The 18060-nt window shown below is 35.0% G+C and overlaps 2 protein-coding genes across 2 annotated transcripts; both read right to left on the bottom strand.

The window, feature by feature from the left end:
- Positions 1–6017, bottom strand: LOC144845130 (uncharacterized). Its single transcript, XM_078702285.1, has 8 exons — positions 5902–6017; positions 5288–5401; positions 4954–5067; positions 4553–4666; positions 4165–4278; positions 3863–3979; positions 3625–3738; positions 1–1596 (listed from the first exon to the last, which is right to left on the bottom strand). The coding sequence occupies exons 1-8, from the start codon at positions 5984–5986 to the stop codon at positions 104–106; spliced, it is 2265 nt and encodes a 754-aa protein (XP_078558411.1). The 5' UTR covers positions 5987–6017; the 3' UTR covers positions 1–103.
- An 8596-nt stretch (positions 6018–14613) lies between these two features.
- LOC144845128 (chitin-binding domain protein cbd-1-like) lies at positions 14614–18054 on the bottom strand. The gene is made up of 2 exons (XM_078702284.1): positions 18012–18054; positions 14614–17913 (listed from the first exon to the last, which is right to left on the bottom strand). Exons 1-2 carry the CDS (start codon positions 18052–18054, stop codon positions 15059–15061), a joined length of 2898 nt encoding a protein of 965 aa, XP_078558410.1. The 3' UTR covers positions 14614–15058.
- Positions 18055–18060: the final 6 nt, after the last annotated feature.

Below are 18060 nucleotides of genomic sequence, written 5' to 3'. Positions count from 1 at the left end.
AAATATGGATCAGCTAGTATAAATAGCTTAAAAGCGTAGTATCGGACATTTTAATATCCATTGTTGAAATTTACTATGCCACCGGCATACATATTTGAGACAATTAATTACACCTAGGTACGTTTGATGGATAGTCACATCTTACAGGTGTTACTTCACCATTGAAGAAAAGTCCAGGCTGACATGTTTTAGGGTATGTTGTACCTTGGTAACATTGGTAAAATCTATTACAGTCTGTTGGATGGTAGTGATATCCATTAGTCTTGTCGAAACAGAATTGGTTATCTACTTGTGCTTGGACTCCACAAGGCCCGTTTACTTTAGTTGCTTCTGAACACGTCTTGACAGCCGGATTGTAAACCTTTCCTGTTACACATATATTGACTTGTGACACTCCCCAGGTACACTGGTAATATAGATCGCATCGGTCATCGAATCCGTAGATTCCATCTGGTTTACCTAAACATAATGGATCTGGTGACTGTTGTTGGAATGTGCACGCTGGCGTTCCTGTATTTGGCGATGAATCACAGGTTCCAATGGCAGCATTGTATGTTAACGCGGGTGAGCAGTTAGGACGTGATGTAACCTCATTTGAACAGCTATAGTATCGATTGCAGCTGGAAGGATCTGTGTAACTTCCGTCCAACTTCCCGACGCAAAAGCAGGATGGTGTGTCTTCTGGTGCTCTACATTCTTGAGCGTCCGCATTGTATGCAAGACCAGATCTGCATATTCTGACGTCAGAATATCCATTTTCACATACTAAATACGTGGTACATGAATCTGGGTAAGGATATTTACCATTGGGTCTATCGACACAGAGAGGATCTTCAGGTTGACATTCTGGAACATTGGAAACAAAGTCACATTTCTTTGTTTGTGGATTGAAAACCAGATTTCCATCACATTCAAGGCGTTGGGCAGAGCCTAGGATACATACGTAGTATCCTTTGCAGTAATTGTTGTCTGGAAAGTAACCAGTAGCAGTTTCGCATTCTGCGTCCAGTTGTTGGTATTGAGGTTCTAAGCTGTTGCAGCCACTTTCTCTGTTACAAGTATTCTGATATACATTATAAGCCTGGTTTTCAAGACAAGCATAATGAAAAGCTATCTGCTCGTCACACCAGTAATACATGTTGCAGTTTCTTGGATCTGCGTATGCTCCATCATCTTTATCCCAGCAAAATGGATCGAATTTAATTTGTGGTTCTGCACATCCGGGTACATTGGAATGATGGTCACATTTTTCGACTACTTCGTTATATACTAAACCAGTTGGACAACTGTGGTGATACGTTTTGCCATTTGAACATTGGTAGAACTTTTCACAGTTTGATGGATCCTTGTATAAGCCGACAGCACTCTTTGTAGAACAGAAGTCTCCAACTTGAGCAGCTTGGGCACATGGTCCAACTGTTAATGGATAATCGCACTCGTCATTCTCAACAGAGTAGACTAAACCTGGTACACATGTTGTGACAGTACTTACGCCACCGGAACATTGAACAAATTTACCACAATCACCTGGGTATTCGTAGTTACCGTCATCTTTTCCATTGCAGTAGACGTCACCAGTTTGTGCTTGGTTACATTCTGGAAACTTTGTAGGGAAATCACACTTATTGAGAAGCTCGTTGTACACCAGGTTGTAAAAACAAGAGGCAACTTGAAGGCTTCCATAAGAGCAAATATAATACTTAGTGCAATCCGTAGGATGTCTGTAGCTACCATCGGGTTTACCGTTACAAAATGGATCAACCTGTTGCTGATTTGAACATCCAACAACATTATACGGATAGTCACATTTCATTTTTGCCTGGTTAAAAACTAGTCCAACTTGACACTGCCGTACGTATTCAATTCCACCGCCACACTGGATATATTGACTGCAATCAGAAGGATGGCTGTAGAGACCATCCGGACGGCCAGTACATTCGGTTGGTACATCACAGTCTGGAACACTTGATGGCCAGTCGCAATACCCTGCTTTAGCGTTAAAAACTAAACCTTCTGGACATTCAACTTTGTATGTAACGAAATTACTACATGTGATGTAGGTAGAACAAAGCACCCAGTGACTGTATAAACCATCTTTCTTATGATCACAGAACATATCCTCGTCTGTTAAGTAGATAAAGACAACAACGTATTAGCAAATTAAATCACTATTAATAGAAGTAGGCCTAAGAGCTTTATTTATCTAATTGTTGACAATCTCATTGACAACATAGTACATCAAGAACTCCTTGCGAAAAATCTGACTTATTATAAACACATGTATAATAAGCAAATTAATCTTTAAATACAGTACTTACGATATTGGCAGTTATCTCCGAACCATTCAGTGGAACACACGCACTTGTAAGTTCCAGGACCAGTCGTAAGACATACTCCATCATGTTGACATGGTATGTTATCACATTCATTTACAGCTAAAATAAAAACAATTATATACAATTCGTTACTTTGTATAGTGACTTTTATAGTGATATTAGTAAATTTTAAATTCTTTTTGTGAATGTTTTAAATCTACTGATCTAAAAAAAACAGGATCATATTTAAAACAAGTGCAATATCCAGACCTGATATGTTTTATCCTGTATAAATACGTTTTTAAATAAATACAATTTAAACAGTTTTCCCAATTAAATTAGGGAATATATAGGCAACCTAAGGTAATATTTATTTTAAAAATGTGTGTAACTATTGAATAACTTTTTTCTTCTTAATTTCCATTAACTTATCCTATTTTGTGATTTTTGTATTTTGTACGTTTGGTTTATCTTGTGTTTACGTAATGTCCTTGTGTCAGCATATGACGTGTTATACTATAAGAATTGCTATTAAATGATAATACATAGGCCTAATGCTGTGTTTGTTTAAACAACTCACAGATTTCACAATTTGGTCCTTCGTATCCAGGGAAACAGATGCATGAGTAAGAATTTACTTCATCTTTACAGGTAGCACCATTTTGGCAAGGTAGGCTGTAACACTCATCAATCTCTGAATAAAATATAAAATAACGACATTTAAAAAAAATCTAAACCTATCACACGCTTGATGTAAGGTAAAGGATAAAACGAACAAACTCGCAGTTTGTAAACACAAGTTTGATCAAGTTTCCTAGTAGAGCCTAGTCTACACCAGACAACTTTTGACTGCGAGGTTACTTGCGTTTGCAAACTAAAGCTTGGTTCCCACTAGGACCTAACGCAACGACGTAAGCGCGACGTAATCAATTAATTATTAATTACAAGCGATGAATTATCCGAATTTTCGCTTGTGATTGGTCAACTCGCTTGCGTTGCGTTTACGTCCTTGCGTTGCGTCCTAGTGGGAACCAAGCTTAATGTCTGCTTGCGCTTGCAAACTAAAGTCTGCTTGTGTAGACTATGGTTTAGATTCAGGAACAATATACAGTCACCGTTATGAAGAAGTTTTTCAAAGGATTGTTCACAGTTGTATAGGTATAATACAAAATGATGGTTCTTAATCCTCAATTAAAGATAGTATATATTTTACAAGGCTTTATTCTAAATAACTTTAATTCAAAATTAAATATGATGTCTGATTACGACATTACAAAATATTTTGGGTGAATGAAATCAGCGTTCGTACCTTGGTCACACGTGTATCCTTGGTAACCAGGGGCGCAGTTGCACCAAAACATGTTTAGCAAATTAATGCATGTAGCTCCGTTCTGGCAAGGGTTGCTGTCGCACTCATTTATATCTGTAAGATTAATACTATCTGTCAATGTATTATAGTTTTACTACTAACAATATGTTTCAATTAGTCACTACTATAGTCATCTGGATGTGTAATATTATTGTTTAGATATTTATTGATAGCTTACCAGTCTCACATCTGTCACCAATGTAGCCAGGAATGCATGTACATGTGTAGCCTCCGTTTGGACTCTGAGCGCAAGTCCCGCCGTTTTCACAAGGGTCTGAGCGGCACTCGTCTGTATCTGAAATAAAATAGATTTCAATCAATTTAAACAAACCCCATGGATGTCAGAAACGGATACTAGAGGTGGATAGGAGGTGGGAAATGGCGTTCTCCTCCAGACAACAATAATTATAGGCTATAACATTTTAAAAGAGCAGGCTTGAACTCTCCTAAAGTCTTCCTGACAAAAAAAAAATTACGTACCGATGTCGCAGTTCTTGCCTGTGTAACCATTTAAACAAAGACATTTATAATCGTTGACTTTGTCAAGACAAATTCCTCCGTTTAAGCAAGGGTTTGGTTCACATTCATTTACATCTGAAAATAATATAAATTCAACTTATAGCAGATAATATAATTAACATACGCGATACAAGAAAAGTGAAATGTGAAATATAGATAGATATGCCAACAACGAACTACTACAGAAGATTAATATGACCACAAAGCCAGCCAGCCATCAGCCAGCAGCTATCACTAAACAGATTCTAACTAACAATCGCAAGTCAAATTGAATATTATTATATACTCGTTTCTGGAATGACATATATGATAATTAGTTATTATTCAGTAATTAATAAGCAATACTTACTCTGGTCGCAATTGACACCAGTGTATCCTGGATTACATTTACACTCATAATAGCCAATAAAATCAAAGCACGTTGCTCCATTCACACATGGGTATGATGCGCATTCGTTGATAGCTAATAAAGAAAATAACCCATGTGATAGTATGTGAATAATACGCCTACAAATTACCACGAATTAAGAATCATATTTGTATTTTAAAAACCCACACTGTCGTAAGCTTGGTTCTCACTAGGATGCAACGCAAGGAAATATGCCGCAACGCAAACGAATTGACCATTCACAGGCAACAGTTAGGAAAACCTAGCTTTTGATTGGTCAATTTGCTTTCGTTGCGTTTTACGTCCTTACGTTGCGTGCTAGTGAGAACCAAGCTTTACAAAATAAATTATATTACACTTACGAATTTCACAAGTTTTTCCAGTGTAGCCAGTTGGACATTCACATCTGTAGTAACCAATACGATCGACACACGTGGCGCCATTTTTACACGGATCTCCGACACAGTCGTCAACATCTAAAATATAACATATATTCAATTATACAATTCAATTAGAGGGTAAAACAGAGATATTACAAAATTCTTTATCTACAAAAACATGAGAAATAAAGATTCCAGTTTCCGGTTGACTATTTTTTTTCTTTCCATTACGGTTTTATCAGGTAAATAATATTTTTAGACCACACTTCTTTATATGGTAAGATTTGTTTTTATTATAAATAATATTTTTTCTTACTAATTTCGCAGTTGATACCGATATACCCAGGTGGACATATGCAGTAGTAGGCATTGATACTGTTTATACAAACTCCTTTATTTTTACACGGTTCCGGGTTACACTCGTTAATATCTGAGAGAAATAAACATTGTATAATGTCATTGTAATTATAGCATTATCTATAAAGATGTAATCTCATAGAAAATAAAGAAACATAAAAAACATATAATAATAAAATAGATAAAGATAAAGAAATGTTTTTTGTTTCTAAGAAACTTTTATATTTCACTCAACTGCTTCATTCTATAATTATGATTTTTTTTTATACGCATCAAACAGCGAGTAACTCATCAATTATTAATGGTTAAAATATTAGAATGTATCGTGCTTATAAAGTCTCACTCGAGGATTAGAGAGTGAAGTTGAAAGAGTCGTGAGTTACAACCCCGGTACTAGGTCAGGAATGAACCCTGGAAATTGAGAGTACGTTAATCACCAAGTCTATTTCTTCTATTGTTTGTTGTGCATGTCCACACAAGCTGCAATTACTGTTAAATCATTCTTCAATCCAAAGTTTGCAACATTTGCTTAAATATACATAATTACAGAATAATTTTTAAAAAGCAACTTACCGATTTCACAGATTAGTCCTTGGTATCCAGGTGGACATATACAGGTGTAAGTATTGACACCATCTTGACACGTGCCCCCATTCATACACGCTGTAGGGCTACAATCATTCGTGTCTAAATTAAGATAATAAGAATAAGATAATAGTGTAAACTACACCTTACAAAGTATTATACAACCAAACCAAATAGTTAAAAAAGAATAAATGCTATCTACTCTCATACAACTTCTTTAAAATTGTACTTACTTATGTCACAATTTTTCCCTTCAAATCCTGCTTGACATGCGCAGAAATAGTCTCCGACACCATCAATGCATGATCCGTATACGCATGGATTTGGGTTGCAGTCGTCTTCATCTAAATAGATAATTAAATATTGAGTTGATATATACACACTTTTAACTTATTATGATGTAATTAATGAGTTTAACATGAAAAAACAAATAAAAAACAACCCGGCATACTTACTTATTTGACAGATATCGCCTCTGAATCCAGTCGAACAGTCGCATGTGTATCCATTTATACCGTCTACGCATGTGCCAGCCAAACAAGGATCTGGGTTGCATTCATCAATATCTGAAATGATGAAAATATCAAATTGTATGCCTTATATAGTCTAAAAATTAGAACTAATAAACGAATTAAGGTTATATTATTTCTACACGATAATATGATGCTGAGACAGATTGAGAATATTTGGCAGATGGATGGAGAGAGACTGACATTTCTGTCTGACATGACTAATACGTTACCAACCATTTTCTAGTTTAACATTTGTGACAGTTTTGTTAAAACGGTAGAACGTAAATTATAATATACGAAATTTGGTTTTTAATTTTACCTGTTCCACAGTTTACTCCAGTGTAGCCAGGCTCACACCAACACTTGTATCCATTAATTAAATCTTGGCACTTTCCATTATTCAGACATGGTTGTGGCACGCAATCATTTATATCTAAAAAATAATTTATAACAATGTATTAAGTAAGCCAATGCATCAAACGAGTCTTAATTATCTTAATTTGGCAAAAGCTGGAGTGTGTAACTCCTCTACCAAAACGTTATCAGTACGGATACGGTACCGGTAGGCGTATTTAAAGCACCAGTAAATAATCCCAATATTAAACAACATCTAGATTCTTATGGGCAGAATTGTTAAACATCAACCAGTGGTTAGGCCTACATAGGCTAGATATAGAACACTTCATTCAAAAGTAGGCCTAAGGGTCTCAATCTCTAGATTACCCAGCGCGCGTGGTCATTGTTGTCAGTTAAAGTTACTCACTTTCTTCACAGAATAAACCCGCATACCCTGATGCACAAAAGCAGACATATCCATAAACAACGTCTTTGCACGTAGCTCCGTTTTCACAACGATTACCGATACATTCATTAATGTCTAAAATAAAAGCAAAAACACAGATATAACATTATTTTTTTGTTGATTAAAGATGTTTTACTTCGATTATCTTTTCTCTGTTTCCAATACAATGCAATGATATGTTCAACCTTACTAACAGTGTTTTTCTTTCTTTTCTTAAATAACGAGTTTCTCATTTCTAGGCATTATATTTCCAATAATCAGTAGCTCTCTCTATGTCAAATTCGTATAGAACTTGTCTTTATCATTAGCACTGGTATTTGAAACTCACCTCTCTCGCAATGTGTTCCATCGTAGCCTTTGGCACAAATACATTTGTAAGCTGATACGGCATCGATACATTTTCCACCATTTTGACATGGGTTCGGTTCACAATCATTGATATCTAAAATAAAATTGATAAGTTATTACGTAAATAGAATTTTAAAAAGCAGCCTGTAGAATTGTATTGGCACAAATTTAGAGCTGAAATTCTGAAACTTGGAAATGTTAATATACTGTAGATGTAGTCAATTTCAATTTCTTTTTATTTCGGAAATATCAACCATATTAATAAACTTATAAACAGAAAAAGAAAAATCGTAAACTCTAAACTTAAGTATATAGAATGCTTCTCCATCTACAATACATTTTGGAGTTAAGGAGCATATGTTTGGAAACACAAGCAACAAGGATGTTACCACTATTCAACATACGTTGCATGAAACCATAGGTAGATTTTCGCATATACTCATTAAAGGAAGGGACACCATGTTCAATAAACATTGCACTGGCACTACTACTTCTAGAGACATTGCATTCTTAATAATTAGCTACTACCCAGACCTATATTCAGAAGAGTTAAATGTATAGCAGATTAATTATTATAATAAACAATCGTAATTCAAATGGAATATTGAACCTTACTTATTTCGCATCTTTCTCCTTCATATCCTTTAGGACAAATGCACTGGAAGGCATTCGTTCTATCACGACACGTAGCTCCATTCTGACAAGGATTTGAAGCGCATTCATCTATTATTAAACAAATATTGATACATGGTATATTCATTTTATTTTATTTGATCCCTAACAACATAGTTCAACAATACAGTAACTAAGTATTTAACAGATTGCCGTTACAGAAGAATTATTTTATATATGATAATAATTATTTGTTTCTTTATAATATTTTAAATGTTTCGATTTGCATTGAGGATACGAAGTTTATGATTATATAGTAGACAAAAAAGCGATGTAAATATTTTGAGAAAAAAAGAACTAAAAACGTTTAATTACAATTCGATAATTTATATAATTACAAATAGGCCTAATATCACTTACCGATTGGATGTGAGCATCTAAATCGCACGCGGTAGTCAAGGCAACGTTCTCCTGGTTTTTGTTCAGAATTTCGACAAATCAAGCCAGTTGATGCTTCGCATTTCACGACCTGTCCTGTGGCAGTGTACGGAACTCCAGATGTAGTTTGACACTCGATTCCAAATGGAAAGTCGCATAACAGAAAAGGATTTTCCTGTAAAGATCAGACAATTTGTATTTACTTTCTAATAATGTGTTTGAACTTCAGTATAATTATTGTCAGTGGAAAAAATAGTTTGTTGTCAGATAGTTTGAACCAATCATATAATTAAATATCAAAGGATATCAAATTATCGTAGGGCTACGGTATTTGTCTAGCTGTAGGCCTATATATCACATAATTATTGTCAGTTGCCTATAACTGATTTGTACGTATTTCACGTCACATATATTATATTATTTACGTTTATATAAATATTATATAATATATGTAATCTTACCCTTTTAAGATCTTCTAATGTTTCAAAATCACCTTCACCTGTCGGACTATCTCGGTTAAACCAGCCCGTAAGATGCTCTAAAGAATATAAAATGAAAGATAAAAGATATAGAAATGCAAGGCAACCAAGGCAATGATACTGTTACAAATGAAATTTGCTTTTCTAATTTCTATTACCGAATTTTCCATTCTTTAATTTGAACCAATATACATATATTGTATATGTTATTAAAAAGACAAACAATGTAACTCACCTTGTTCAATCGGAGCGAATGTACTAAACTGGGCGTTTACAGCGCTGATAACAGCAAATATTGCACATAAAAAGACCGGACTGCGTTTGAGGTATAACATCGTTTTCATTATTTTTCGACCGGCCTGATAGACTCAAATCTCTCGTTTGGTTTGAAGCTAGGCATCGTACCTTCTTATAAACATACATCGACGACCCTGGCCTTGGCCTGAAACAGGACACAAGGGTGATTCCTACCTGATGTCTTAACTTTGCAAACTTTCTTCTGGGAAGCCTGCAGTTGATTGGCACAAAAACAAATTCATCGATAACCAATCAGATGCGAGAATTTGTTATAGTGAATGAATATTAGATTACATTGAATTATGCGGTTGCATGACATGTTTAGGAATCTTTAATTATGAAAACACATTTTTTTCAGAAAGCGATTAATGTCCAAGGAGATTTGTCCCCTTGTATGGCTCAACATTTCCTGTTTAGGCAAATATCCGGACACAACAAATAACCTAAATTGAAATGTCATCAAATTTAGCCATGTCCATTCGTGACGTAGAGTTTACAAATATTTTCCAATAAATTGAAATACAGATAATCCTTTTTTGTTTTGTTTTATTATATTTATTTATTCATGTTGACGCTTTATATGTTTTTTTAAATTTTATTTTGTGTTTAAGAATGTATTTTTTTCCCAGTAATTTGCCGTTTGATTTAATTTAAATTTATTATATTATAGATATTCATCGGTTTTAATTCTAATACAATATATTATACTAAAATTACAGACAATTACTTGAATATTAACTTAAACTAAAAGTATATTACAATAACATTGATAATCGATATGTAGATTGTTTCATTGATTTATAAATATACCGATGTTTCTTGATTTTCCTAATTTGTAATCAAATTTGTTTTTGTAATGTTCCTCATCACTTCTCTTCCTTGTGTTGCATTTAATTTCATTTATTTTGTCTCCATAAAAATACAATATAAAAAAACGTGGACAAAGAACAAGAACACATCACACAAAACCAGGCAGAGTCAGGATTCCTAAAAATCGAACTTAATCATTATCTAGTAGGTCATTGTATAAAAAAACCATTTAGAATATAATTTGTATAAACATAAGTGCATGAAATATATTGCAATATCATTAAAAATCATCAATAAATAGCATAATCCTACTTACAATACATTTTAAGCTTGTTTATAAAAGTCTTAATACCTGTATTTAAAATGAATGAATCTCTTATTTTCTTCCGGGATTCCCTCCCATGCACGGAGAAATATGAGGAAAATTGAGTATTATTATCTAATGTTTGTTGAAAGGAATAAACAATGGCAAAGTGAAACAATACTGCATTTTGAACTCATTTTTGAAGCAACCTCCTCCAAGGCAAATTTGTCTATGCAGAATGTATTTGTCTAAAGTGTTTGCAATGATGTAACTGGTTAATAATTTCAAAAAAACATATTTTATTTTCATAAATTAAAGTTAATCATACATGCTTTATAAAAAATAAGTAGGCCTACTTATGGTTGTGACGTAACCATAATAATAATTCCGTAATAATGGAATACGCTAAATCCGGAATAGACGAAGCTGTATTATATTCAAAATATTAACATTAAGTCATTTTAGAGGAATTATATAAGTAGGAGGTGCTATGTTTAATGAATAATAATAATCTTAAGCTGAAGGAATAAAGATATTGATATCGGATTAGCATAAATCCACAATTCGTACAGGAAGCAGTGGTAAAAGCCGCATAAGTGATTTCCGATGGTCATCCCATAGGATTGATTGTCCTTCATAATTAGGTCAAATAGTATTAATTCCTAGTATGACCTATATAGGATTGATACTTATTAAAACAATATACAAACAGTGTTGAATAGTAGGCCTACAATTAGATACAATTTATAGATATTTTATAACTAAAGTCCAACATAACAAGCGTTCGATTCGCCATGCATAGAGAGGCACCGTTATTAAATTAGGGCTGCTGCAGCATATTAGTGGAATGTTTTTTTTAAAGAGGATACAGTTTTTGTGAAGTGGTTCAAGCAAACTTTATTTCGATTCTCTTGATCTATCCATTGTATATTTTATAGTAATAGGGCCTACAACAATTCTCTTGATCTATCCATTGTATATTTTATAGTAATATGGCCTACAACGTTGACATTTACATTCCTAGTATTTACACTGTACATTTATTTATATTATATTGCTCCATACGTTTATTAAGAACTTTCACTGACATAATCTAATTTACATACTTATTATAATAATAATAATTAAATGCAGTAGGAGGTAGTAATAGTTATATATAGGCCACAGTGAATAAGTGTTATTTTTGTTGAATTAACTCAAGTGGCAAACGCCCAACTTAACAGATTAATCTACTGAAAATCAATGATATATATAATTCATTGTTTCAATAAATTAGATTATGTTTTAATACTCAACTTAGATTATTCAAGAAGGTTTGTCAAGTATGCAGTCCAAGGATATTTATGAATAAACTAATAAGATTAATTAGAGAAGAACATTAGTTAATTAGTTAATTAGACAAGATTTGTTGGTCTGTGGCGTATTATTTATAATAATTACGATGCTTTAATCGCCCAACTCTCAAAAGGTATAATACAGTTTCTTGTCTGCTAACTCATGCTTCAGTGACTCTGCGCGGTCAGTACGCGTTTTTACCGGAATGACGAATCAAGCCCAACGCATGAGAGACTGTTTTCATTGTCAACATGGCTATACATACAACAATATCTTTCACAGAAAATAAATGTTGAAAATAAACTAATTACATATTCGTAAAATGTTATGTAAAACACATGCCTCTCTTTTTCAAATACGTTATCTCAACGCTTTTCTGTAGGCCTGAGCCAGCTGTTTGACAGAATGGTTAGTGTGTTAGCTCTTCCAAATCGAAAGAAAGGGTTCGATTGTGGATTTGTGAGAGATCATTAATTAGAATGTTACGTTAAGTTAATATTTGAAAGACAACCAATTCAATTCAAATTCTTTATTCATCAAACATAAAAAAAATACAACAATATATGAATACATAATATAAAATGAAAAGGAAACACATAAAAACTCAAAAGAGCTTGATTAGTTGTGTTCCCCTATGCCATAGTGTTCCAATTTTTTTAGAAGAATATCATGGTTGATGGTGTCAAAAGCTTTTGACAAATCAATAAATATTCCGATGGTATTTTCTTTCTTATCAAGCGCATCAGTTATTCGTTCAACCAGATCTATAACGGCCATAAAAGTAGAACTGTTTTTTCTGAAACCATATTGTGCCTGATGTTAAACTTAGTGATATAATTATTTATATTCTAATTTGAACAATTTTTTCAACGATTTTTGAAGCGGTAGGCAGAATAGAGATCGGCCTATAATTACTGACGTCACTTTTATTGCCCGATTTAAAAATTGGAACTACTCTAGCTACTTTCATACTATCAGGGACCATGCCTGTCTCAAGAGAGAGGTTAAAGATATGTACAAGAGGAGATGCCACAGCAGCAATAATATGTTTTAGAATACGATTACTTAAGTTATCAACACCTTCTGAATTTGAATTTTTGATTTGACTATTTATTTCAATGACCTCTTCTTCATTCGTAGGATTGAAGAATATGGATTGGGATTGACTGTCTTTCATATATTGTTTAAAGTCAGAATTGTTTACATTTGATATATTGTCATGTAAGTGATCATGTAAATAAAGCTTAATTTCTTACTAAATAAGAAACCACATAAATACATTACATTATACATACATTTATATAATTATAATATAATACATTATGTTTTTTGAAAATCATACAAATACGAATATGTATGAGGCTGTGCGTTGATTTTTCCTAGTAAAGATCAACTAGATCCAGGGGTTTATAAATCAATTAATTTGTAAACGACATCCGGGTAGCTTGTTTAATCAACAGACAGCAGTAGTTGTGTTAAAGTAGGCCTACTTTTTTTTACATTTTAACTATACTGTTGGTGTAGAAAACAACCATATTAGTTATTGTTTGCATCTAACTAAAACACAGTACTTAAGTTATGATGGAATTAATTTGACTGCATATCAAATAGATTGAATAAGGTGGAGATATTTTGTATAGGCCTAAATGATATATAATATAAATGCATCTGATGTAAGATGTAGGAAGATTATTACATTTTTTTTACGTTATAGTTATACATGTGATAATGAACGTCACAAGTAAAATTGATCGAGACCTAATGTGAGAAATCAACAAAGTATAGTGCAGTAGGTATGGATAAGCTACGCAGTAATGTCTGCACGTCCTACAATGTTATCCTTGACCTATTAATTTGTGACGTCTTAATTTTAAAAGTGAAACTTTGTTGTTTACTTTATTAAGTAATCAATCAATTTGTTTAAGTCACGTTTTTGGAGAAAATAAGAAAAAGAAAAAGAAAGAAAAGAAAAAAAGTATGACTTAAATTACGAAAACGTTCTCAATCAATGCAATGACCGGTATGACGTCATCAATGATATGATATTATGGCATAATAATTACATTTTGAAAAGGTAATATTTTGGCCATTTTCCATTTGTCCTGGGGTAGTTATCCTAAGAGGAGGGTAATTGTCCGTGTAGCTATTTTCTTTTCGTACATATGTTGGGGACCTCATCATGAAACGTCACAAAAAAAAGAAAAGAAAAGGTAATATTTTGGCCATTTTCGACAAAAAATTGTCCTGGGGTAGTTATCCTAAGGGGCTGTCCAGAGAGTAATTTTCCGGGTAGCGATATTTCAGTTTTGTATCTATGTTGGGGACCTCCTTATGAAACGTCACAAAATAAACATGAATATGCATTAGTCATATCCATAAGATGTTACGTATGAATTGATCTAACTACAATTCACTAATGTCTCCAACTTATGTACGAAAACAAATTACGTCCGTGTACGAAGGGGATAATTGTTGGACAAACTTTATTATCATCAACTTTGTCATATTTTCCTCCTCAATGTCTTGTCCGTGTCATTGTCATCATTATTGCAATAACTATCTCATGTCTTAGAAACTGTTCTATCGGCATGCTGCTGATACTAATCCCTGCCTCTTAAACTATTGCAAAATATATCCTACACCAACATCAAATAATGTCATTGAACAACATTTGAATTTGTTATGAATATTTTATTATTCGAACATAAGTTGTATAAAATTAGTTATGTAAATAAATAAAACAATTTTAGAGCTACAAAATTATTATTAATCACCATATAATTTTGAACTTAAAAATAATAATATTGAAATAAATATCCCGAAGCAATGGAAGTAGCCTAATCAGGAAATTTACACGGTATAGTCTAGAAAGTAAATTAGAGGAAAACATTTAAACTATATATAGCACCAATAATCAAATTAGACTGCGATAAATCACAGCAGCACACTTTATAATAGCCATAACACACAGTTCAATAGACTACCGGATACCAAACAAAAATAAATATAAATAAAAAATAGCAAACCATTAAATATAATTACTGTAGCCATTAAATAAAAATACAAATGCCATTAAATAAAATATTAGAGTTACATTATAACTGAATTGTCATTCTACACCGTCACCATCATGGCCTTCTTTATTAAGTTGTGAACACTAACATTATCTTCGTGAACATTAAATAAACTCCATGACTATCTAACGATATTAACAATAAGGAACGAGAGTAAAATCTATACATGAGCACGTGACCGGATCAAATGCACGCTGAGGTGGACACGTGAAGCTTCCAAGCTGGCCATCTGTACAGATGTAGTATTTTCTACAATCTGTAGAATCGGCAAAATGTCCGCTCTGTCCTTCTTCACATAGATCAGGAAGCGGTGCGACACAATTGTCCACGTTTCCTCTAAGATCACATTGGTCTATGGTTGGATTATATCCAAGTCCAGCTGGACATTCGAGTGATGTAGTTACTCCACCTGAACATGCGTAGTACTGAGAGCAGTCAGCAGCGTCAGGGTAATTTCCGTCAGGAAGGCCAGCACAGAATCCACTGCCTGGGAAGAATCCTGAACATTCTGGAACATTAGCTGGGTTATCACATAGGTTTCCGGTTTGGTTAAATACAAGACCTGGTGGACATGACAAGAATGTAGCAAGACCTCCAGCACAAGCAGCAAATATACTACAATTTTGAGGTACGCGGTAGTTGCCGTCAGGTATATTTGAACAAGCGCCGCTACCATCACCGTCTCCACGATCTCCTGAACAACCTGGCACAGTCGATGGAAAGTCGCATCTATTCTCTTGAGAATTGAAGGCGAGTCCGTCTGGGCATAATAGCAATTGAGCTTGTCCACCACTACAAGCATAATAGGAACCACAGCTAGAGGGGTTTGGATAGTTACCATTTTGAAGACCCGAGCAAAATGCTGACCCGCCTGAAAGCTCACATCCAGGAACATTGGAAGGCAAATCACAAGTGTCATTTACACTATTGTAGGCTGTACCACCGGGGCAGACTAGAGTAGCAGCAAAACCTCCACTGCAGGACAATATAGCAGTGCAGTTGTTTGCAACTGCATAGTTGCCGTCTGGAAGGTTATTACATTCTGGATCTCCACCACCACCGACAAAATCTTCACAACCAGGAACATTTTGAGCAAAGTCACATTGATTATCAATTTCATTGAAGACTAGGTTTCCTTGACAAGTCAATGTTGCTACTTCCGAGCCTCCAGAGCAGGCAATGTACTGGTTACATAATTGAGGATCTCGGTAATTGCCATCAGGTCTAGCTGAACAAAATCCTCCTCCTCCTCCACCACCACCACCACAATTTGGCACATTCTCTGGTAGGTCACAGGTACGGAATTCAGCATTAAAATATAATCCTGGGTTACATGAATGGAAAGAAACAATAACACCTCCTTCACATCTATAAAAGCTGTTGCAATTAGAAGCATCAGCGTAAAATCCATCTGGTCGACCAGTACACGTTACTGGTGGACCAACATCACCAGAGCATCCAGGTACATTTCCTGGCTGCTGACATTCATTGTCGGCTTCATTAAATGCCAAGCTTCCTGGGCATGCAAGTTCTATTGTTACTCCTCCACTACATGCGTAGTAGCTATTGCAATCAATTGGGTTAGCGTAATTACCGTCTTCACGTGACGTACAGAAACCTTGGCCTCCTACAGAACATCCAGGGACACCTACATCACACCTGTTACCAGTAATGTTGAAGCCTAGGCCAGCTGGACAGGATTGTATAATTGGGTTACCTCCTACACATGAGATAAACTGACTACAATTGTTTGGATTAATATAATTTCCATCAGGTAGACCTGCACAGAAACCACTTCCACTACCGGCACAACCTGGAACATCGCGGTCGCACCTATTACCAGTTTGGTTAAAGGATAATCCCGTTGGACATACCTGGTATGTTGATACGCCCCCTGTACAAGAGAGAATTGCACTACAGTTTCCAGGAACAGCATAATTACCGTCTAGTAGCCCAGAACAATCTCCTGTAGTAGGAAGCTGACATCCAGGTACATTTGATGAAAAGTCACATTCCATTGTAAGTGGATTATAAACTAGACCAGATGGGCAGAATAAAATAGTTTCTTGGCCGGCAACACACGAGTAGAATGATCTACAACTAGATGGGTTAGGAATGTTGCCATCAGGGCGGTTTCCACAGATGCCAGATTGAAATACGTTGCATCCTGGAACATTCGATGGCTGGTCGCAAATATTGCCAGTCTCGTTAAAAACTGTTCCTTGTGGACACACTTGGTAGAATGGGAATCCACCAACACAACTCAAGATGGCACTACAATTTCCAGAAACAGCATAGTTGCCATCTTCTCGATTAAAACAAGCTGGATCACCACCAACATTAGTACATCCTGCCACGTTCTGTGGGTAATCGCAAATATCTTCAATCGGGTTGTAAGCTAATCCGGCTTGGCAAGATTGTATGATTGATGTTCCGGATACACACGTATAATATGATATACACGACAATGGATAATTGCCATCTGGAAGAACACTGCAGAAGTCTCCACCAACGCTTCCTTGGCATCCGTCAACATTCTGAGGACTCTCACACATGTCAGTGGTATCGTTGAATGCAAGACCATTTGGACAAACAAGGTAAATTGGAGTGCCACCAGAACATGTTAGAATTGCACTACAGTTCCCTTGAACAGAATAAAAGCCATCGTCACGTCCTCGACACTCATTATCTGCACCAGTGAAGTCCTCACAACCTGGTACATTTATAGGACTATCACATTGTTCTTCAATGGGGTTGTATACCAAATTTTCGCCACATTGCAACACGAAAGTATTGCCATTACTGCATTGGAAGAATGATTGGCAATCATCTACGTTAGGGTATAAGCCATCTGGACGTCCTGAACAGAAATCACCAGGTGTTACAACGCCTGTACCAGCACAGCCTGGAACCAAAGACGGTTGCACACATGCATCTTCAATTTCATCGTAAGCCAAACCCGGGGCACATTGTGCAATATAGTCTATGCCTGCAACACATTGTAAGAAATTATTACACGCTCCTGGGATAGCGTAGTTGCCATCTGCTCGTCCAGAACATGGGGTACCGGTTCCAATACCAGCGCACCCAGGTACGTTTTCTGGTCGATCACAAATATCGGCAGTCTCATTGTACG

This window comes from Antedon bifida, chromosome 6 (assembly GCF_963402885.1).
Source record: "Antedon bifida chromosome 6, ecAntBifi1.1, whole genome shotgun sequence".
Lineage (NCBI taxonomy): Eukaryota > Metazoa > Echinodermata > Crinoidea > Comatulida > Antedonidae > Antedon > Antedon bifida.
Note: the sequence above shows the minus strand (reverse complement) of the source record. Positions and strands in the feature narration are given on the sequence as shown.

What these genes read in the sequence shown, in the direction of transcription:
- LOC144845130 (XM_078702285.1), bottom strand. Translation starts at nt 5,986, where the DNA reads ATGAATGGGGGCACGTGTCAAGATGGTGTCAATACTTACACCTGTATA. An exon ending in CGGTATCAACTGCGAAATTA is followed by an intron (nt 5,068 to 5,287) that starts GTAAGAAAAAAT and finishes GTTATATTTTAG; the next exon opens with ATGTTGACGACTGTGTCGGA. An exon ending in AGGCAAGAACTGCGACATCG is followed by an intron (nt 3,980 to 4,164) that starts GTACGTAATTTT and finishes ATTTTATTTCAG; the next exon opens with ATACAGACGAGTGCCGCTCA.
- LOC144845128 (XM_078702284.1), bottom strand. Translation starts at nt 18,054, where the DNA reads ATGAGACTGCCGATATTTGTGATCGACCAGAAAACGTACCTGG. An exon ending in CGACCAGAAAACGTACCTGG is followed by an intron (nt 17,914 to 18,011) that starts GTGCGCTGGTAT and finishes AATGTGTTGCAG; the next exon opens with GCATAGACTATATTGCACAA.